Source organism: Chenopodium quinoa, unplaced genomic scaffold (assembly GCF_001683475.1).
Source record: "Chenopodium quinoa cultivar QQ74 unplaced genomic scaffold, ASM168347v1, whole genome shotgun sequence".
NCBI lineage: Eukaryota > Viridiplantae > Streptophyta > Magnoliopsida > Caryophyllales > Amaranthaceae > Chenopodium > Chenopodium quinoa.
This window is the reverse complement of record NW_018743285.1, coordinates 695,920-719,235: the sequence shown is the minus strand read 5'-3', so window position 1 is coordinate 719,235 and position 23,316 is coordinate 695,920. Positions and strand designations below refer to the sequence as shown.

Genomic DNA, 23,316 nt, shown 5'->3' with positions numbered 1-23,316 from the left:
CAAATTGCGCACTCCTAGCTACTTTTTGGAGATCGGAGAGATAAAGAGAATAAAAAAATGGACCCATGTGATAGGAGAGAGATAAAGAAAGTTTATTAACTAAAATGAAAAGTGAAACAACTAATTTAAATTTTTTTTTTAGGCCAAAGATGCAACTAAAAAGATACGATGGAAAAATATTATTATATGATTAATTTAGATATATCAATGAGGCAAAGTTATAAAAATAATTGTCTCATACTTGTCCTTCTTAAACAGGAAGAATAAAAGTTAAATTAGGAGGGTGATGAGAAAAGATAGGAGTAAAATGTACTACTCGACAATTTTTTTCTTGTATTGAAAAAGTCATTTCTATAAATAATTTTGAGATAAATTAATATTGATTTAAAGTCATGCATCGCACGGGTGCTGTGCTAGTTTTAATTATAAGTAATAACTAATAATTCAAAAAAGCTTAGAGGGGAGGGGGGAGGTCGGGCCTTGCCCGTCATGCTATATAGCCAAGATCCAGTGAGGCAGTGACCCCTAAATTGAATATGTACCATTATTCTTTATGCGTTAACAATTCACCTATTTTCGATCTATGGCTTATGATTTAAATTCAAAAAACTATTGATTACTATTCTAGATGTAGGCCAAATAGACTCTTAAACTTTTCACTCGAAAAAAAGTAGCTATTCATGCGATATGACTATCTCATGCAAATTGAGCAAACCAAGTATACATTGTTTTCACACAAATTGGACAATGCATGTTGCATGTAGCAAACACTATTTCACGCAAGTAGTATTTGTCCTAGTAAGTTAATTATATGAAAAGGTATGATCAATTCCTTCAAACTGCATACAAATTGGATAGATTACCTAATAATGGTGATAATGGCAGAACAAAAACATTTTTTAAAGAATTATTATGTTTAATTTTTGGTCAATTTCTTGCGTACATCATATATTTTAAGTTCCTGATACGCAAATAGTATGACCAAACTGATTTCAATATCATATTGCTCGCATGACACATTGCATGAAACATAATTAATAAGCAACATATACAATATTCAATACATAATACGTGTTGTGAATTATGCATTTGCTACACTTTTATGATTTTAATTGTTGGTCTTAATTTCCCTTTTAATAAAAAATTAAAAAAATTAAAAAGAAGAGAAAAAAAAAATGAGGTTCTTAGACTAATATTTAACACTTTTATGTATCTAACTGACCACTTTTAAAGTGTAGTATAAATTAAGAAAGTTCAAAAAATTGTCTCAATAAAAAAGACAACAAGAAGGTTTGATGTACTATCATTAATAGTGTTTGAATCACAAGGTGCAAGATTTTGTGTTAGCTCAATTTGTAATTTAGTATCACACATTATAGGTAGTTTGTTTTATTTTATTTTATTTACACGAAGTAATTTTTTTAAAGTGTGAGACGGCTTCGATAATGTAAGGCTAAATGTTATATAGCTTTATAAGGTATTATGTGGTCTGGCTGATCTTATGGCGACTTTAGGTTGTCTCATATAAACGAATTTAGAAACAAATCAAACAATATCATTTAGCTTAACTAATAGTTCCTCCTTTCCTTTTAACTTGACCAGTTTCTTTTATCACGCTTGTCAATGCACAACTTTAACCATCAATAACTTTACTTTTCTATAAATAAATATTATAAAGTTATATATTGTGGTAATACTTATTAAGATGATTCCCACATGAATATGTTTTTTTTACATATACTTCATAAAACAGTCAAAAGAGGGATGGTAAATAGTGTAAAAATTAAAGCAGATCATGTAAAAAAGAACAAAGGAAGTATAACATTGGAGATAGTATCTAGGAGTTTGAAATTGATTGGAAAATGCACAATATTGAAATTGAGCTCAACTGGAACTTGAAAATCTAATTCGACTCAATTCAAGTTAATTTTGATAGATCAACTATCAACTATCATTGAAATTGCTACAAAATTAAAATAATATTTCCAAACATAATCATATGTTTTCAATATAATTATTAACATAGAAGTGTCAGATTATATAAAACTCCTTAATTAGAGTGATTTCCATTGATCAATATTTATAGGGTTACATTGAGAGTCCTAATCATATTAGGTAACTAACAAGATATGTAAAGATATTATAAAGATGTTCTTATACAAAATATATCCTAAACCTAAGAGAAGAATATTCTACAGATATTCTCTACCACACCCCCGCAGTTGGAGTGGGAGAAAATCGGATGCTCAAACTGAATCTAAATTTTGCATCGAACGACGAAGGATATTATGGTAACCCACGATCAAAAGAGAAGCAGCCAAAGAGTGCCGGTGATGACGAGGAGAAGCAGTAGCCACAATCTACGCATAAGATAGAAGAGTGCTGCTAGACCAAGGAGAAGTTGAAGGGCCGTGCACGGATTGCGAATTTAGTCCATGTTGCAGATCTGGAGAAAAAGAGAGGATCGGACCACCGTCGAAAGAGAGCACTAATGCTGCGGGAAATCACAATTGAATAAAAGCAAATAAAATTGCTAGGGAATATACTAAAATCCCACCACTTAACCAGTTGAAAACATCTACCTCTAAAGAAAAAAATGACCACACAAGGAGATAAATCCTACCAAAAACTAAAACAAAGTAGTGGCTGCATTTAGAGAATGACAAAGCCCACCACATGGATTAGTTAGAAAATTAAAAACAGATTAAAAAAAGGTCAAAGTTTCATTGGCAATTTGAGTAAAAATAATCATCTCCCAAGTCTTTATATTGTATGTGAACATAGCCCCTAAGAGGAAAGATGGCCACTGTCTAAATATCTTCGCTTGAAAGGATGGCTTGGAGTGTGACGACAATTAATAAGGAGATGGAGGGAGACTCTGCTTTTGCTGATGTCGTTACTGAGGAAGGCGTTGCTGCTGCCGCTGCCGATGACGTCAAGAAGAAAAAAAAAATTAAAAAAATGAAGGGTGATTCATCTCAGACTATTATCGGTCGTGATACGTTATGCAAGATTGCAAGTCACTCACAGATTTGGCTAAACAAAGAGGACTATGAGTGGGCTAGGTGACGTATTAGGTGGAGAACCAAGAGGTAAAGGTGGTGCACAAAGCTCCTGTGTGTGGTGGGAAGTTGGAGCATAAGAGGGGTTGTCGGTGATGGTCAACCATCGTACCCCGTAATTAAATTGCGGAAACACAAAAAAGTGTGTTTTTTTTTTTTTTTTTGTGTAATCGTTTGTGAATCACGCCGGTGGGTTTAATTTCTAACCCACCGGCAGGGGAAGAGAAATTTTTAAATCTAAACAATCCCAAGATCTAACCTAAGCTGTGATACCATGTTAGATAATATAAAATTCCTTAATTAGAGTGATTTCCATTGATCAATATTTATAGGATTACATTGAGAGTCCTAATCATATTAGGTAACTAACAAGGTATGTAAAGACATTATAAAGATATTCTTATATAAAATATATCCTAAACCTAGGAGGAGAATATTCTATAGATATTCTCTATGAAGAAAAATCTCAAAGAGAGTTTCACCAAAGGTTTTTGAGTGGTAGGAACTTCATCGTATGAGGTACAACCATTTTTTTTTAATGTGTTCACAAGGTATAAGTACATGAGTAAGCCTGTTCTTGAGATTTAGCTTAAGGATAAAGTGAAGGATTTATGTCTTCGTCAAGTGCAATTACAAGATGTATCATGGATCAATATTATGGAGATAATAAGTTCATTCTTTTGGGTCGTCATTGTCTGTTGCTAGATATGATAAATGATCTTTGAGCTAATCAAATAGTCCAAAACCTAATAGAATGGATCCTATGAGGTCATACAAAAGGGTGATTGATTGAAAAAAGTAAGAGGCCCACTAATTGGGCCTCACATGGATATGACCGATCACATGGAGAAATAAGGAGAGAGTGGTTTGGGTTGGATTAGGAGTTTGGGCTTCATTAGGATTCTAATTATACATGAGATGTATAAATAGACATCATGCCTAGGTTAGGCATACACGACACATACATAACACTAGATCAGTGAATTGTGAAGCAACCAACCAAACCCTAATCCTCCCTCTCTCACACGCCTCTCTCCTTTCTCCCTTTCCCGTTCGTATGTCCGTACGGACCACCGGCACACGGTGGATCGTGGTGGTTTGTGGCTCGGTCTTCTCCTTTCCTCTCCGTAGAAGGTGGTTCAAATCATTCGTGCCCAACTAACTAGCATTAGTGGACGTTCAATCGCAGCCCATGGACCAAGTAGAGGAATCGCGTTTGAGGTCCTTATTCTCCCAAATTGTTCTTGATCGATCACTCGTGGAATCACGCTTCAAAAGGTATAATTATGTGTTTCTTTATGTGTAATGCATATATGCTGTTTTAGATGCTTATGAATATGATTCATGCAATTCCGCTTAGAGTATCTAAATCCCTATAGAAATTAATAAAAGAGCCCTATAAATTTAATTGTTATAATGCATAGTCGAAGTTATAAATTCTCAAACAAGCATATTGAAAAGTTATGCAGAAAGATAATGAAACAAACAAACATAGGGAATTTCTATTTGTAATGTATTGAGTCCATCTTTACCCGATTTTACTTGTAATTGATTTTGATCGTGTCGAACTTAGCGACTTTGACCCCCAATGCACGGCCGCATGGGCATGGGGGCATTAACTAAGCTACAAAATGGCGTTACTTGTACTCATTGCGCTTTCTTTTTTGAAACACCGATCTGTTTAAAACTTTAAACCCAACTCTCAATGAATCGAAAAACCGTATGAACTAACAAACATGAAATCCCTTTCTTTGTACCTACTTTCATTCATCACTATCATTCTTACCTTCTTGTGTTTCATCGACCTCGCATTTGCTAAAGGGGGGGCTCTCACCTCTGAAATCCCAGGTAAGATCTTTCCTTTTTTATTTTATAATTTTGGGTTTGTTTCAATTTTTATACTTGTATATTTTTTGAGTACATTTTGTTTTTGCACTACTTTAGAAATATATGAAATGGGAGCAATTGTAAACTGTGAATTAAGATTAATATGATCCTATAATATGAACTGTAAAAAGAGGTGAATTATTTATTTATTTTTCATTATTTATGAACTGGGTTTTGATTATTCTAATTTCAAATTTGATTAGGTAGGAGATTGTTGGATGATGACTCCTCTAAACCCAGGTAATTTGAAGTATCATAGTTATTTTTTCTTCAGATTTTGATTATGTATTGTGTGATTTGGTTGTAAATTTTAATTGATGGGTTTTTTTGCTGCACTATGTCACTATTATCAATATTAAAGAAAGGATTTTTATTTTTAATTATTTTTTTAATATTTATGTAGGATTGATGTAACTAAGGGATACATGAGTAATGAAGATTTAGAGAATGCTATTATGGCATTTGGTGAAAGGTGCAGTAACATTTCGAGGATATACAGGTGATTGATCGGGCTTTTTCCGCATTGATTTCTTTGTATCTTGTATTGTACATGATTGAAATTGAAAAAACTAAACTATGATCATAAATTTGAGTAATGGTTCTCTCATGTACAGAGGAAAATATTTTTTTTTGAACAAAATCTTTTTCACCAAATCATTTTGGGACTAAGGCTTTGTTGTTGTTGTTGTAAATCTTTTTTCCAACCCAAAGTTGAATTCACTGACCTGAAATCTTTCTCTCCTTGAGGGATTTTACATATTGCTGCTCAGTATTGGAAGGAGTGTCAATGGATTTCCACTGGTAGTATTCTCTCTTGAAGTGGTTTCGTTTTGTAGTGTGTTTAGCATTGACTAATGCCTGGTTGGTTTGGTTGCATACAGTGGGTGATAGAAATTTCTGATAAACCAGGAAGCGAAGAGCCTGAACCTGCATTTAAGGTGAGTTGTCGATGTTTAGAAAGAGAGTTTTGAATGGAAGTTGGTCTTTCTGCTTGCAGTCAACAATATTTGGTGCATCCTATCAAATGTATTGAATAGCGTGCAAGATGAGGGAAGGTGCATCTTTTTAACTTGCTAATTCGTCGACCTATTATGTCATTGATGCAGTTCATTGGAAATGTTCATGGAGATGAACCTGTTGGACGTGAGCTTCTAATACGTTTTGCAAATTGGCTCTGTGATAATCATGTGAAGGATCCACTGGTATTTCTCCTTACATTCTCGGGTAGGCAGTTATTCGACTTATTATCTTCACTTACTATTTAGCTGTGTATTTTTCTAAAAATATGCTTTTGCTGTGATAAATTTCGCAAGATAAAAAGTTCATTTAGATTATACTGAGTCATTTAAATAAAGCCTTACATAAGTGAAAGATCCTTGGAAAATTCTTAGAAGAGCAGCACCAATTGGATGTAGGGTAGTAAGGAACACCTATTCTAACCCACAAATCCTATCTTACTTCCAAATCCAGCTATTTTTTTTTTTTAACAATAAAACGCTTAGAACACCCAAACAAGCTCCTGCCTGTAAATATTTCCTCTCGAATTTCTTCCTTTCAAATCTCTCATAAGAGGTGTGTTAATGTGATGAAAAAGGTGGCTAGGTCAAACCTACTTTATAAGCTTATAACCATAATTCCAAACAATCTGCCCCAATAATATGCAACCACCTCACAATGCAAAAAAAGACAAGTCTTTACCTACAAACTTTGATGGCACGATATACATACAAACAGGTTTTTAAGTCTGCAGGTCATCAATAATGTTAATCCTCCCTTAGTAAGTTGTCAACATAAAGGTTTGATCTTTTCTGAAACACCTGAATTGCAAATGTAGCTGGCCTTCCTTTTTCATTACGGAGTATTTTTATATGTGATCGAGATTTTGCCCCACAGATGCAAAGGAGATGCATGTGGAAATTTTCTCTGAGTGATTATAGACGATATTTCCAAGTATACAAGCCAGCAAAATACCCCTACCACATCTTGATGAATGTCTCCTACTTTGAAATTTCTAAAGAGGATGTCACTATATTCAAGAAGAAAGTCTGGTGTTAAAGGGAAGGGAAATAGACAAATAGATACTGCTTCCTATTCAGTCTCCTCCTAAGAGCTGTCATCTAGTTGGGTAATATACTGTCTTAATTTGAGATTTTTTTTGGCAGTTGAGCTTACAAAAGAGTAACTGGTGTAGGATATTAAACCAAATCTGGAGGCTGAAAGGAGAAATGTCTATAAAAGCTGGTGATAGAAAACAGAGACTTCCTTTAAGTTTCTGTGCGTTAATGATAATCAATTGTAGCCAATTTGGGGAATTAGAAAGTGCATGAAGTTTCTGTGTAATATTAAGAAAAAGTGCATGAAGTTTCTGTGTAATATTAAGACGCATATACTGCAATTTGGCAATCTATTTGACCTAATGTGACTTTCACATGTATAAACCATGCACAAATGGAGATGGTAATTATCTATTCAGGAGAAAAATAATCTTGGGAATTTGGTTTAAAATTATAGATTGAGACGTGATGTTGATTGTAGGTTTAAAAAATTTAGTTTGAGGTATGTGAAGTTGGTTAAGAGTGAGATTTGTAAAGCTGACTATTGTTGAATGAGGAGATGGAGAGGGAAGAAAGATATTGAGTGTCTCCTCTTGTACAGCTCCTACTTAAATAATTAACCCCCACATGTAGAGAATCTCCGTTATAAAGAAAGGCGTAGGCTTAGATGTACAGTACATCTAGATGTACAATGGAAATCACCCTGCAGTAAGTTGCTGGAATTTGGACTACGGATGACAGTTGTTTTGCCCATGGATCAGGTGACTGCAAAACGTTTTTGGTCACCTTTCTATTTTGAATATCATACTTTTACTTGTCCATTCCCATTTCTTTTAATGTCTTCCATTAAGGGTGCCTTGTGAAATTTCCACATCTCACTTGCTATTTTTCATTGAAGAAAGGGAATGAGAGAAAAAGTTCTACAATACGCAACTTACATGTGTTTTCACTTTTCAGTATCTTTCTCTTTTACAATAAATTCATGAATGTCCAAAGAAAAGAAAAGAAAAGTATAAACATGGAATTTAATTGTGAGTGGATGAATAGAGTTGGACAAGACATCCTCTTAAATTGACAAAGTTTATGAGCAAACGTTTTATATGATACTTTCCGTGTTATATATATATATGTACCTTGCCAGCCAATACACGATAGAGAAAATAAAGAATGAACAGTTTGAAAATTCACAAGATTCTTGTGTTTTCAGGCAACATTAATTGTAAAAAATGTACACCTTCATATACTACCATCAATGAACCCAGATGGATATGCTCTTAGAAAGAGAGGGAATGCCAAGAATATTGATTTGAATCGAGATTTTCCTGATCAGGTATGTTTTAGTTTGCCTTTTTCATCCTCATTCTTGGGTTTGGAGTATGGACAGTTAGAGTTTTTTTAAAAAAGAACACCATGCTAATTATAATTCTAAGAGTCACAAAAATAAATTGTCTTATATTGGTTGTCAAAATTCCTGTCGTTATCTTTTTGGGGGTGGCGCATTGCTGTTATTTTAGGTAGAATCAACAGTGCTTTTTTTCTTTTTTTCCTGCCCAAAGGGATTCTTGCATGTCAATGTTTAGTCCCCAGCTCTTTGCCTAGCATCCTGGTACTTATTTGTTAGCTACGAACCTATGTTTACTATAGATAATCACAAGATACATGTATCTTTTTCATGCAAAGTTTCCAGAAATCAAATGACTTGCTTTCTTGTCTTTTTGCACAAGGACATGGAAGCAGTGGTTTTTTTTTTTTTTTTTTTTTTTTTTTTTTTTTTTTTTTTCCCCCTGTTAACCAGAAGTTCTGGTCTTCAAGGATATACGCCGTCTTGAGGAAGATAGTCAAATATATTGATGTTAAAGAACAAGAAGCTTCAGAATTTCATGATAGTTATATAGCCATTGCAGTTTGTTTTGGATTCTAGAAGCACCTACCTTATTCATATTTCCCTTTTTAAATAAAAGGTCTTTTCAGATAGATAGACTTTGTTATTTGAAACCAACTTGAAGGAAAGATGTGTTATCAAGTTCCATCTTGAGCCAGTTTACCTTTGTCTTTTCTTATGGAGCTACTGATGATGAAATTTTATGTTTAACATGGTATATCTTAGTTTTTTGCTATCAATGACTTGGAGGATGCAAGGCAACCTGAAACAAAAGCAATTATGCGGTGGTTGAGAAGGATACAGTTTACAGCCTCTGCCAGTTTGCATGGGGTAGTTCCTTCTTGCCTCTTGTTTCCTTAAATTCTGTCCATAATATCCTACTCTGGTGTGATCATTTTCATTGAACAAAAGAATTATATTAAAATCTCCCTGTTGAAAAGCTGAATGTTCATACCGCAGTTGTTTCAAATAGAGTACCATTAATAATTGTATGTTCATCGCTCTGTCGATCTATGGATATAGACTAGAATTCAAAAGTTGTACCTTTAATTCTCAGTTGGTCTAGGGTTATAAAATTTTGTGAAGAGTTTGAAAAAGGTGTACATGTTCTATTCTCAGTTGATCTAGGGATATTGATTATAATTGGAAGCACGGATCTTTATAAGGTTTATGAAATTTGCTTATTGCTTAACATTTGATAAGAGAAACTTGAGAAATAAAAAGTTAAGAATCTTCTGGTTAAGAAAAGGAAGGTAAAGGGTCTTGTGTTGAAAACCAGTTTTAATTTGTCATTAGTTCTTTGTTTGTTTAAAATTTTATATAAAGTCTCAAATCTGTCATTTCCAATTACCGATAGACCCTGTCAAATAGTATGAAATAATTAGGTATGTATTTATGGCATCTTCTGTGTTGGCTTGGCTTTGATTAGCAAAATATTAAGATTTTAATCATTTATTAGGTGTAAAGTAATGCATCATTTCTGACTTTCTGAGAGTCGATGAAGTGCAGATTGTTGGTTCTTTACTTCAATCGTAGAGTTGATACTGATCTACTTAAAACTAAACTATGTCCAACATCTCCTGGCATGTCATTCTCTTTCACTATGTGTTGTGCGTGTCTCCACTTTCAGGCGTTATCTCTTGTTACCAACAATGCCACTCTCACTATTTATTTTATTATTTATTAATTCTTTTTTTTAATAGATTTGGGCGTCAAATTGTTGAAAACTATTAAGAAATGACTTAACTCTGGTTTGCTTTTGAACTCAAAATTTTGTGACACATACTCACTTGTGCTCTCATTAAAGGATGGAATTCGTTAATGGGGGTGATGATGCTGCTGCTTTCAGAACATTATATGTGGCTTGCTGGATGGTAGACTACAGTAGCTGTTTGATTTATGATTTGTCTTTCCTTGATTTTGCAGGGTGCTCTTGTTGCAAATTATCCTTGGGATGGCACTCAGGATAAAAGGTATAGAGTAATGTTTTTAAACTCCTTTATTGATAGATAACCTGTATTCTGTGAGCACTGCTTGTATGTTTAGAGAGAACCATAGCGCCATATGACCTACTTGTGTGTTTAGAGAACCATAGATAACCTGCTTGTGTGGTTTTAATTTCTGCAGTGAGTCAGTTAGACATCTTTTAGAAACCCTAGAGTACCTGATTCATCCATTTTCTCCTGCAATGAGTAGCTTGATCTCATTTATAGTTTGCTGTTTTGTTATTTATAGATGTACCTTCATGGGGCAAGGTGGTACTTTCTAGATAGATTAAGGGTCAATCTGTAATAGAATAATTATGGGATGATTAAGGATAATGAGCTGGAATATAATAAGCTTGACCCTTAAAAAGGGTATTTTCGCCATTAATCGTGATTGGGGGTGTTAATATCATTAAGGGTCAAACACTAACCAAACGATCCAAATGTTCGGCCATCCATCTTTTAAGCGATGAAGAAGCCGAAGACAATGATGATACATAGACTATTAGGGCTCTCAAAATTAGTAATTATATGTAATGTCTGGCCCAACTTAATATCAAAATCTGATTGTATATAATTTAGTTAATTGCTCATATTAATGGTTTTTTTTTTTTTTTTTTTTTTTTTTTTTTTTTTTGTAAACCCCATACTACATGATATCCTAAATGAATGAATGCAATTCTTACACAAAATTAGGATTTAGCATATTAATTTCAAGGTTTACAAATTAAGGGGGACATTTGTAACACTAAGAATTGTTTAGTTGACTTTTTAGAATGCAATTTGGGCTAAAATGGCGATAAAGTGGATCAAAAGCCACATTACATTACTAGTAAAGCCATAGAAAGGCAAACAACACAATGTGTATGCAAGGAATCAATATTAGGGGAAGGGTATGTTAGTCATAGTCTATTAGTAGTAACTTGGGGAATAAGCTAGAGGTTTATTAGGAGGGATTTTCTATAAATAGGTCTCATTAGGAGGGAATAGGACATGTTGAATATTGAGTGGTTTGTTATTGGGAGAGAGTGAGCCTCTCGAAAGCTCATATTAGGAGAGAATCCACCTCTTGAAAGTGGAATTATCATCCAATTCACTGTAATTCTCATCTTAATACTATAATCATCGTTTTCTTCTTAATTTGCTACCATTGTTAGTGCTGGAAGCTATGTCAGTTCCTAGCAGTGTAACAAGGCACATGCCAAACATAAGGTATTCAGGTGTTGTTTGGTTTTGAAAAAAAACAATAGGAATTGAAAGTCTTTTGTGGTGTTTGGTTGGCAAATTCATGGGAAGTAGAAATTCCTAGGAAATTCCATACAAAATCAATGAAATTAAATACCTAAGGAGACCTAGGTAAGTGTATATTCTCATGGTTAATGGTTAACCAAACACTATCTAGCATTTCCTAGGAAATCCATAACATGGGAATATAATTTTCTAAGGAATTTGCTATTCCTTGATTCAGCCAACAAGGCATCAATTAAGAGAGGATAGTGCCAAAATTTATTTGGACGTGGTTAGAAGATCCTCAATTTCTATTAGTAGTGGCAAGAAAAATGAACATCAACAAAAAAGATACAACAATTGCTCTTTTGTAGTATTCTTTATTGTTTTTCTTAGCCTCCCCTTGGCTTAGTAAGCAGGCCTTAGTTTAGTAAGTTTTAGTAAACAACAATAAAAGAATCAACTTTCCGATTCCTTGTAACCTAGGGGTAATTTTCTTCTCTCGTTGAATGCAATTGTGAGCCTGATTTCTATCTTTTCTCAATGACTATTGCCAGTTCAATAATGCATGTATCATTTGTTTGATTATGCTTACGATTATAGAACTACATCTGTTTTTTAAGTGACATGCTAGCTTCCGCACGGAGTTTTAGGAGAAATGTATAGGGTGTAGGGTGATTTGTTGAAGAATTTATTGTTGGGCTGTGATATGAAAGAAATAGTAAAGATTGTAAAAGTGAGGATCATGAGAATTGTGAAGAAAAAAATAATGTAAGATGAAGTAGCGGGAACCAAAAGAAAGATATAATAAAAAATAGTATAATCTTTCCAAAAAGGGAAATTGTTTCGCTTAAAAAAACCGAAGGTTTAAGGAAAGTGTGTCGCTTAAATAAATGGATGGAGTAACTGCTTTTATATTAGGGAAAAGTTCGTAAGGTCACTTAACTAGTAATCGACAGCTTTAAGGGCAATACGGGCACCTTATATCCACTTGATAGGGTATTACTTATTTGTTTTTCATTTGCACTAACGAGCATGGTTTAAAAATGCAAATGTACCGTATCGATGTGAGCGAATTGTGATGGTTTTCAAGTTTACTGTTATGAGATATCACAATTTGTAATGGTGCAAAACAATAAACCGCAAAATCGGCCTGTTCACCCGATAAGTATGACTTAGCTTAGATAAAACGCTATGATTCCCTAATTCGCAATTTTTCCACCTGACTTCATTGGAAACCAAAAAAATGAGATATAAAAAGTGAGAGTAGAAAGAAAGAGGCTGGAAATGATGTCTGAGTGTGGTAGGTGAAGCCGTGAAGGTGAGGGGTAGGGAAAGTGGGTGTGAGACAACTGTCTCTGCTTTTTTCCCTTTATTTTCTTTTCTTTTTAAATTTTATTTAATTTTTTTTCAATTTTTTTTAAAGAGGCAGCTTAACCAACTGTTCGAATTCCCACATGTTTAAAATTTTCGTGTTATCCTTTCTTATTCGAATTTCCACATATTTTGTTACATTTTGGGTTGCCTATCTTTGTTTCGGCTTATATGGTAATGTCATGTGGCTTTTGATCCACTTTGTTGTCATTTTAGCCCAAATTACGTTATAAAAAGTCAACTAAATAACTTTTAGTCTATTAATGAAATAGTGTAAGATATAGTGAGAATGATATTAGTATTCGAAAGTCGTGTAATATCGTGAGTCTAGTATTAGGGAACTTACATAACGTGGTGTAATGTGATTAGGGAATGTCATTGTTAGGAGTGTGATGGATGGCACTTTAGGAAGTCTTGTGTTGCTATGTTAGTCATGTGTGTATGTATAAATGTGTGATTGATTAATGATAATTAATTGTGACCAATATTGTAACCTTGTAATGGTTTCCAAAAATCTTTTGTGAATCTAACAAGATGTCATTTGATCTGCATGGAAACATGTGGAATTGGTCTTCATTTGTTTAAATGTTTCTTAATATGAAGCATTTTATTCTTTCCTTTGCACGGACAGTGTATTCTTATCATGTTTGTCAGCATCTTGTTATTATTATTGTGTTCAAAAGTTAAGTGCTATCAGCTTGATCTTCGTTTTCGATCTTGAGCCAGCTTTTATATAAGTTTTGGGATTGTACTCATTATAATTTTTATTCAGAAAGGAATACTACGCAACCCCCGATGATGAAACATTTCAGCTTTTGGCTAGTCTGTATAGTCATTCTCACTATAACATGTCTATGAGCAAAGAGTTTCCTGGAGGAATAACCAATGGAGCAGCTTGGTGAGCCTTTGTTTGACTTCTTAAGCTAGTGGATCACATCTGCTAATTAATTTAATCAGCATTTTTTTCTGCTAATTAAGTTAATCAGCATTTTTTTTTTCTTATATATACATGTGTAATTTGACCATTTTAACTAAACCCCAATGAAGGTATCCCATCTATGGAGGCATGCAAGATTGGAACTATATACATGCTGGTTGTTTTGAGCTGACATTGGAAATAAGTGACAATAAATGGCCTAATGCTAGTGAGGTTATTTATTGTTTTTTTCCCTTCTGACTATAAATCAATAAGATTTACACATTAATTAGTATTATTATCTATAAGTGTGGTTTTTCTATGCTCTTAAACTATTGTTTTTTTTTCTTTTTTTTTTTATCATGAAATAAATTATTGTTTTTATGTAATTTTCATTCCATAATTTCTTATATTCTTGTATAATCAGCACTACTTTATAAAGTTGGATTCAAGATTTGTGGTGCCTTGATTCTACTTAATAACGATCCTGCATGGCATGTTTGGGTAGTATTAATATATGGTGGTAATGGGAATGAATTTTTTATAAATCTGTAAAAAGAATAAATCTTCACTTTGATGGTAATGGTAGCTCGCTCCAATTATCTCTTTTTCTTCACAAATTTACATTACCATTTGGGAGTTGTATTGGACATTTATGAAGACACAAGTTTGGGGATAAGATTACATTATTATGGACTTAATATGTTATTTAGCTTGCCAACTTACACTTAAATAGTTAAATCCATTTGTATTGCCGCTATATATAACCAATTACCAGACGGACCATCAATGGTTTTCTATGTATATTTAAGTGCTTACATTAGACAATATGAGTGACAAGCTTCCTGATCATGTTGGTTTACTCTGATGTGCAGCTTTCTACAATTTGGGAGTATAATAAAATGAGCATGTTAAATCTGGTGGCTGCCACTGTGAAGGTATTTTAATATTTTTTTCATAATGTCTAATCCTTGCCCCCTTTCTCATATCCAGTCATATAACTAATTAGAATTGTCATATTTGACAGACCGGAGTCCATGGAAGGATTTTTTCATCAGATACTGGGAGGCCATTGCCAGCCTCTATCAATATCAAGGGATTTAATCAGACGGTGAGTTCTTTGCTGACTGTTTCTGTAAAAAGTTTTAGACAAAAAAGCTCTAAAATCAGGAATGGTGTGTGTTTTTTAATTAATTATTTTTATATCCTCTCCTTCAACTGCACCTGCTAAATGTTTCCTGTAAAGTTTACCAGTCCTAATTTTTCTTCTTTTTGAGAAAAGGGGTGTGGGGGAGTTGGTTTTCCTTTCTTCCACATCTGTACTGGTGAGGCAGGGTTGCTTATCTTTAACATTATCAGATTTTGCTGACTGTGGACCCATATTAGCCTATTAGGTAATTGTTCGTGATGTTGAGAAGTACTGAAGTTCAATTTCAAACAATATAGTCCATGTGATGTTTGAATTTTTTTTAAGATCATCTTCTGAATTCGTGCTTCTGTCTGTTTTTTCAGATTAAACTATAAATCAGTTCAAAAAAATTCCTGTCTCACCTATCCTCCTCGTGACAATTGGTCTAATTTGCTTTCGCTCTGAATGAATTAACAGAAGTCCCTTGCCCTATGATTTCGGAGCATTTAGTGACATGTGCTGTTTTGTCTTTGCATCTGGCCTCTTTTTATATGTCTATTGGTAATATAGCAGCAATTATTTATTTACGTATTGACTTTGCCTGGATGAAACTCATATGGCTCTTGCTTTTGTAATTCATCTAGTCTGCCCATGACATGTTTTGCCCATTTATAGTCTCAGAATTTGAAATGAGTGATATGCTTTATAATATCCTTTCTTTTTCTTAATCACAGGTGAAAGCTGGACGCCTGTTTGCTGACTACCATCGTTTACTTGTACCAGGGGTAAAATATCAAGGTATTTTGTCTGGAATCTCTGTCTTCCTAGTGATTATATTTTTCCTGTTATCCACTGTTCACATACTCTGCTTTTTATAATTTTTACTTATTGATCTATTAAGCAAATAGTGAATAGAGTAATGGCTTCTTTCTGTATCCCTTGTATATTGGTTTTTTTGTGTTGGTGAAGCTACTTAAGTTATACCCTTCTTGTTGTTTGTTACAGTTACAGCCTCGAGTCCAGGTTATAAGTCTAAATCGACCACTATCTTTCTTGAGGAGGGAGCCACAACAGCGGACTTTATTCTTGAACCAGAAACCAGTAATGTGGGGAAAATACTAGAAACTGGTTGCCTTTGCTCTGGCAGCAACAAAAATAGGCTTGAAGTGGTTGATATACTTGCTCACCCTCAAATGGAGATTTGTCTCGTCGTTGTTGTTGCATTTGCGTTCCTCTTGCTTTTGTACAGAAGAAAACTCTGTTTTAGCCTTCCAAGACATAGACAATTAGCTGGGTCTAAAAGACCGATTGTTGTATGAACCTTATCTTGCTCTTTTTGACACATTAGGAAACTGTAACCTATGTTAGCACGTTACCATAGCTTTGGCTGCCACAGAGCATTACCACAGGCAAGAAAAACAGCTTCGAGCAAATACTGTATAAGCGTCATTGTAGAAACACTTCGTACATTGTAACCTTTGTATACTAATTTATCATATGTTGTTGTGAGCCCTGATTTTTACTCCGTATATAGTTATAAACGATTCAACAATAAAAATGTTGGTTCCCGAAAATATGATTCCAATATGTATTCCAATGATGTGTAGCAAACCAATTGATTATAACAAACTTGTATGGTATTTGGAATGATTCCCAAATTTAGTGGAAACCAACATTTGACAGTTGTACAATAGAGAATCGAAATCATCTTGGCTTTTAAGCATGCTAAGCCGTACATAACGATCTTCAGCTCCGAATAATCGACCCCTACGACCAAGGATTCCGGCTTCTTTTAGCACTTGATAACAATCACCATCTTCTTCTCGTTCGCACTTCAACCATGCATATGCTGCCATGGTCCAAGATCATTCATAACAACAAAAAAAAATAAACATAAAAGTCATAAAAGTCTAACTGTTGTAATTTTAAGAAAACAGAGGAAGTATATGTAGACGAAAAGTATCTGAAAATATTACCAGGGGAAGGTCCTCTAATGCGTTGATAGAAAGAGCAGAATTGAGGAGGTATATGTTGGAGGGAGAAGCGCAATGAAGTAGACAAGATTGCGGTTAGTCTTTCCCATCTTTCCTTCATTATTTCGTGTCCGAATTCAAATATTTCTCTTCCACCTTCATCAACGACAGCTTTCAATAGCTTCAATACTCGCAATTTAGTATCATGAGACACACCTATCGTATTATGCATCACATAACTCTCCATTTTTTGATGTACAACCTCGTCCTTCACCAATGCCCAACTACATATCAGAAGAAAATATGGAGTAACTTTTCTTTATTTTCACGTTCAATTCTAAGTAGAAGAATATAGGGGATTCGGCTGCTAAATTAGGATTTGTTCGATTCATCTTAATGTAGTTTATTTTGGCTTATACACGAAGTACCTACATACAAATACACGAAGTATATGACTATATGAGTGTCAAGGTTCCCTAGTCTCAAGTGAGTTTTATCATCCTCACGTACATATGATTTCAAACAATATATCGATTCAAATAAATTAATTAAGCTAGCTAAAACGCGGCTAATATGGATTAGAAGGAGTAGATAACTGTACCCGAATCTGCTGCCAGCATGACCAGTTAACTTGGATACAGAGAACAACATGAGATCTTCAGCAGCTGGGGTTGGAATAGCAGTGTAATGAGGCCAATAATAGACACGATCATGAATAGTCTTAACTGAGGGTCCTTCAAGAACACTATCTTTAAATTGACCATCTGGATTGTTTGGGGATGTCACAAATTCTATAAATGTAACATTTTCATTGCTTGTTTTGTTCTTCCATAAGGATGTGTCACCTTTAAACTCGTATGCACGAGATTGAAACAACTCAGTTTGTGTTTTATATATCTAAAAAAAAAAAAAAAAAAAAAAAACAGACAGATGTAAGTGATTAAAGGTAAATAAAATAGAATAAGTGATGAATCTAAAAATAATACGAGTATTTAGTGAGGATTAGATTAAGATCCCCAGATTTCTATCTGGATTATAATATTATATGTTCATCAATTTTATATCACAATCTATACAAATCATAATAAATTGTAAGTTTGGGTTAATTGACCCTACAATCTTTAATGTGGTTCCGTCCATCGTACCACAACAAACATTATGCTTATAATAACATGCCAATCATGTTAGTGATGTATAAATGATCACATAGAATAATGATATATAAATGCATGGTACTGGTAAAGTCATTTTTTTTTTTATGAAGAAAGGTACTTGTAAAGTACTCATTGAGGCGTGTTAAACTTTTTTTCTAATCATATTGAGGTAGCTATTTTTCCCCCTCGAATATATACTACAGTACGTAAAATTAATCTATAACTTACACTATTATTACTATTATTATTATTATTATTATTATTATTATTATTATTATTATTATTATTATTATTATCTATAACCACTTTAATTAATAGTCAAAAAGTTAAGGAGCAGAAAAAAGTGGTACAAGTACGTTCTAAAGTTGTAATATGAGTCCATTGTGGTCTCGGGTGTCTAGACACAACACATAGACTAAGTTACAGATGAGCTCAATTTATGAAAAATCAGCACGACACGACTTTTTCTTAATAAGTTTCAAGTAAAGTAATGTGAATACATACTGGGTAAAATGGAATTGAAGCAACCACAAATGCAGGACTAGAGGAATTAGAGGAAAGAGCATGAACAGCAGCATTAAGTAGTTGAGTAGAGCCAGTCCCAAATACAATGTGCCTTCCTTCAGTTTTTGCATTTCCAACCAACTCATGCAGTTTGCGAATGTATTTCTCTAGCTCCGTTGACAGCCTCCGGCCGTTGTCAACGGGTATATATGTGTATCCCATTCGATGCCATCCTGATATCAACGCTCCACTGCTTTCCTTTTTACTCATCCAGTAAGGCTCCATATATATAGGATTCCCGCTGCAAAATATAACAAATAGACATATAGTTGAGAAAATCCAGGTTAATACCCTTGATAAACGTTTTTCGTTTACCAAGTGGCATTGATAAAATAGACTCCATATACTTACTCGTAGAATGAAAATCTAATAAGTTCTTTCAAATAAGGTGTGATAAGATAAAATAAGGGCTAATAAGCTCTAATACTATAATATACTTGAAATATATTTTGAATAATATAACAAATAATCATTATGACAAATTTGCTACTTGTTCGATGTAAATAATGTTTTATTTTACTTATATTCTAACCCCTTAACTTGCTTCAATGTGATATTAACCCTCTTAACTTTTTAGCGTAGTAATTAAACCTCACTACTTATATCAAAACTAACACCTGCCCTAGTCCAATTTTCTTCGCAAGTTGCTGATGTGACATTTTTAACCATGGATGCTTTCTTAATTATTTGTAGTGGAATCTTATGAAATTCAATCATAGAACTCATTAATAAGATTGTTACATGAATTAGAAATATTGATCGGAAAACTTGAAACATTCACTTTATTGAAAGTATTTTAGAAAGCTCAATAATTAATTTATTCACATTGTCATACTTAAATGGTGCAAAAGATTACAGTACTATTTTATTTTATTTTTTATTTTATTTTTTTTGACACCTGAGCTAAGGAAAAGTGTAACTTAAAATAGAGTATACACTAGATACCAAAAGTTATACAACTAAGGAAAAGGAAAAGGAAAAGGAAAAGGAAAAGGAAAAGTGTATTCCCTATTATAAAGAGTATTATCAATCACACGAAGGGTATTGATTTATGCTACAATTAAGAGCAATTTCTAGATTGGCTAGACAATTTTGATTAAATAATCTGATTGAGTATTGTGTAAAAAAAGGAAAATTTGATTCTGATAATCTCATCTTTGACCGGTTCGCTACTAATAATCCCACCTTTTGATTATTATCTAATAATCCCACCTTTAGGGGGCATTCTCTTCTAATGGTCCCTAACATGTTGGTGACCGGTGTAATGGGTTAATATGCCACGTGTCACTTTGTGATTCGTCAAAATATTTTTTTATATCTCTTTTAAAAAAAAAAATTAAAAAGTAATTTTTTTCCCTTTCCTTCTTCCTTATCGTTTTGAAAACAAAAATAATTTTTTTTTTCTAACCTCCTGGTGGCCAAGGTTTTTTTTTTTTTAAAAAAAATATATATATTTTTATATTTCTTTTTTAAAAAAAAAATTTTAAAAGGTTTTTTTTTTCCCTTTCCTTCTTCCTTATCGTTTTGAAAACAAAAATAAAAAAATTAATTTTTTTCCTTACCAACTGGTGGTCAAGGATTTTTTTTTTTTTTTAAAAAAAAATATTTTTTATATTTCTTTTAAAAAAAATTAAAAAGCAATTTTTTTTTTCCTTTCCTTTTTCCTTATCGTTTTGAAAACAAAAATAAAAAAATTAATATTTATTCTTACCTCCTGGTGGCCAAGGAATTTTATTTTTTTTTTTAAAAAAAAAAACTTACCCAAACAACAAGTTACCGGTCATAAGGGACCATTAGAAGAGAATACCCCCCAAAGGTGGGATTATTAGATAATAATCAAAAGATGGGATTATTAACAGCGAACCGGTTAAAGGTGGGATTATTAGAATCAAATTTATTTACTCTTAATTGTCAAATATGTTTGTTGGGTTGATTTTGCTTGATTTGAGAAGAGTTGTATAAGATTAATTATTTTTTTGTCTTCTAAAAAGATCTTTAATAAACAATTTAAATACGAATGGAAGTGCCTGTTAGCTAGGCAAAACATAGTTTGGAGTTTTTGGACATCAGAATCCTCTTGAGTTGACTTATAGAGTACTATTACGTATTTACGTGGTTTGTACATGATAAATGTACATAATCGTGGTATGTAAGATATATTTGAACAAGGGAATTAAAGACCAAGAAACTCCTTACTCATCAACATCTGCAACGCATGGCAATGAAAGAAGAGAGCAATCAGGGGCAGTGTAACAACCGTAGCACTCGCACACTGGTTTCCCATCAACAACCAACCCATCCAAGAACGCCCTTCCATGTCCCGAACACGATATAGCCGCCACGTCCTCCGCCTCAATTGCCGCCTCTTGAGACCAACTTAGCTGAGTACTTAGACTACTTACATCACCCCACTTTACATTCAAGTATAAACCACTAAACACAATATTTAGGATTATTGAGCAAAGCAATAAGCATAAGTGCTTAGCCATGAGCACCTTTAACTTGTGAAAAGCTCCCTTTAATTGGTCTAATATGGAAATTAGACCCTCATAATTGAAGATAAATTCTACACTCTACCCCTAATTGTTATAAGCCAGTCAAATAAAGCAAGGAGGAGTTCTACAAATATATATATATATATATATATATATATATATATATATATATATATATATATATACAAAATTGATATTATATTACTACTTTTGTTTCATATTATTTGCAATAATATGACATATTTGAGTAGAAAATGTCTAATCATTGCAAATAATACGAGACGGAGGTAATATTTTCTTTATGCACAGACAAATTAAAGTGGAAAATGACGTTATGGACTTTATAGATCAATTATCAATCATTAAGCACCCCCATCTAATATCATTATACCTTTGGATTCCATAGAAAGTTTGACTAGGTGGTGACTGATGACTATTTATTTTATGTAGTAATATTAAAATTCTAAGAACAATAAAACATATTCGATCACGTTAGGTGTTACTCTTATTTTATACAAATTCTTAAATGAATTTGATTCACACAAATTTATTGTAGCCACTAACATCAGAGATACTATGATTGTTTTATTAATAAAAAAAAGTCACTACATTAAAATAAAGGTTATTATGTTGAAATAAAAGCGATTGTGACATTATAAAAGCTATAAGAGGTTAATTTTTTTGGGATGTAAACAGAATTAACATTAAAGGTCATACAAGTTTTAATAAAGGTTACTATGTTAAAAAATAAGGATACTATGTTAAAATTACGGTCACTATGTTCCAAATAACGTTAGTTTTGCGTGTATATAAATCTCAGGTCCACAATAATATTATTGTGGACCAGGTCTACGCAAGAATTTCTGCTTATTTTAATCTAGCTTTGCTGATGCATAAAAGATATGTTACTCAAGAATTGGACCCCCGAATAATGCATTGTTGATTGCTTACCAACTAATCTCTACCATTTTGTAATTTAATCATATCAATAATATCTTGTTCCCACGTGATTCACATGCATGAAACATTACAAAATCGTTAATCAATAACGATAATAATATCAATATCTTTCTCTATCTCTTCCCCTTCCCACATATGATTTTAACTTCGTTTTAAGTTCGACGTACTATTTCGTAACTAAAGTCTTGATTTAATTACTCACAAAATAAATGCACGTGTGCGTAGGTGTAAATGTTGATCAATGGAAATTACTTTGATTGAGGAGTTTATATTATCCTACAAAATCAATAAACAATATGTATGTTGCTTTAAATTAAATATTTTGTTACCATGTATGTTTAACCAATGTAGTTAGACAGTTGCTGTGATTATACTCTGTAAAATCTAGAGTTGCAAAATCAAAAATCTACTTATTATATACTATGTGGAAGGCGTATGGTATGAGCGTATCTAGGATTTAAAATTTTACTGGGTCAACGGGCAAGCTAAGAAAATTAAAAGCAAAAAGTCTTGTATAAGGCGGATTTACGTTAGACAGTCAATTTAAGGGTAATTTTAACATTTTTTTTGATAACTCTAATTCGATCCCTTTAATGAAAAACTGTTAACTTGTAATGAATTTGATTATATTTTAATGTGTAACAAGTGTGTGGCTCGGGCGATGCCTCGAGTTGCTAGTTTGTACTTATTTAATTTGATAATAATGTTCGGTTGTTTTTTCTTAATGTATTGATTATCGTCTTGAAATTTTAATATTTTGAAAAAAGATTTGTATTCAATATTTTGTACCATACTCTCTATGATTCAAAGATATTCAACTATTGACTACTTAACAAAAAATACTTATTTTTCATCAAATTGAAAAACAATACAAATTTTCAAACAAATGTATAATTAAGGACTAAACATCTAATCCAAGTTAAATATAATTTGGTTGAATAAATTTACACAATATATATGGATAGCTAAGGTGGTAATAAGACTTGTATTGTAATACTTGTTGGTGTCGAGTTCAAGTCTTGCTATACGCATTTTTTAGATGTTGTGACGTGACATGTTTATAATGCTTAAATAGGTGACATGTGGCATATATTGATAACTTGACACCTTTATAGAGCTAAAAAGGATAACACGTGACACATATTTTGTTTTAGG

The 23,316-nt window shown here is 32.9% G+C and overlaps 2 protein-coding genes across 2 annotated transcripts; one reads left to right on the top strand and one right to left on the bottom strand.

Annotated features, from left to right (window-relative positions):
* The first annotated feature begins 4,618 nt into the window (after positions 1-4,618).
* LOC110735656 (carboxypeptidase SOL1-like) lies at positions 4,619-16,529 on the top strand. The gene is made up of 15 exons (XM_021915846.1): positions 4,619-4,910; positions 5,153-5,189; positions 5,353-5,448; positions 5,720-5,750; positions 5,831-5,887; positions 6,056-6,151; positions 8,211-8,333; positions 9,111-9,215; positions 10,311-10,357; positions 13,743-13,868; positions 14,018-14,120; positions 14,762-14,824; positions 14,914-14,997; positions 15,750-15,813; positions 16,021-16,529. The coding sequence occupies exons 1-15, from the start codon at positions 4,799-4,801 to the stop codon at positions 16,332-16,334; spliced, it is 1,458 nt and encodes a 485-aa protein (XP_021771538.1). The 5' UTR covers positions 4,619-4,798; the 3' UTR covers positions 16,335-16,529.
* Positions 16,530-16,573: 44 nt separating this feature from the next.
* LOC110735657 (tryptophan aminotransferase-related protein 4-like) lies at positions 16,574-21,323 on the bottom strand. The gene is made up of 5 exons (XM_021915847.1): positions 20,903-21,323; positions 18,647-18,947; positions 17,590-17,885; positions 16,992-17,272; positions 16,574-16,864 (listed from the first exon to the last, which is right to left on the bottom strand). The coding sequence occupies exons 1-5, from the start codon at positions 21,193-21,195 to the stop codon at positions 16,635-16,637; spliced, it is 1,401 nt and encodes a 466-aa protein (XP_021771539.1). The 5' UTR covers positions 21,196-21,323; the 3' UTR covers positions 16,574-16,634.
* Between the last annotated feature and the right edge of the window lie 1,993 nt (positions 21,324-23,316).

Excerpts from the sequence above, each read along its gene's own strand:
- LOC110735657 (XM_021915847.1), bottom strand. The coding sequence starts at position 21,195 with ATGGCTAAGCACTTATGCTTATTGCTTTGCTCAATAATCCTAAATATT. Across the intron at positions 17,886-18,646 it reads CTTCAATTCCATTTTACCCA|ATATATAAAACACAAACTGA; the intron begins GTATGTATTCAC and ends TTTTTTTTTTAG. Across the intron at positions 17,273-17,589 it reads CATGCTGGCAGCAGATTCGG|TTGGGCATTGGTGAAGGACG; the intron begins GTACAGTTATCT and ends TCTGATATGTAG.
- LOC110735656 (XM_021915846.1), top strand. The coding sequence starts at position 4,799 with ATGAAATCCCTTTCTTTGTACCTACTTTCATTCATCACTATCATTCTT. Across the intron at positions 9,216-10,310 it reads CCTCTGCCAGTTTGCATGGG|GGTGCTCTTGTTGCAAATTA; the intron begins GTAGTTCCTTCT and ends TTGATTTTGCAG. Across the intron at positions 14,998-15,749 it reads TCAAGGGATTTAATCAGACG|GTGAAAGCTGGACGCCTGTT; the intron begins GTGAGTTCTTTG and ends TCTTAATCACAG.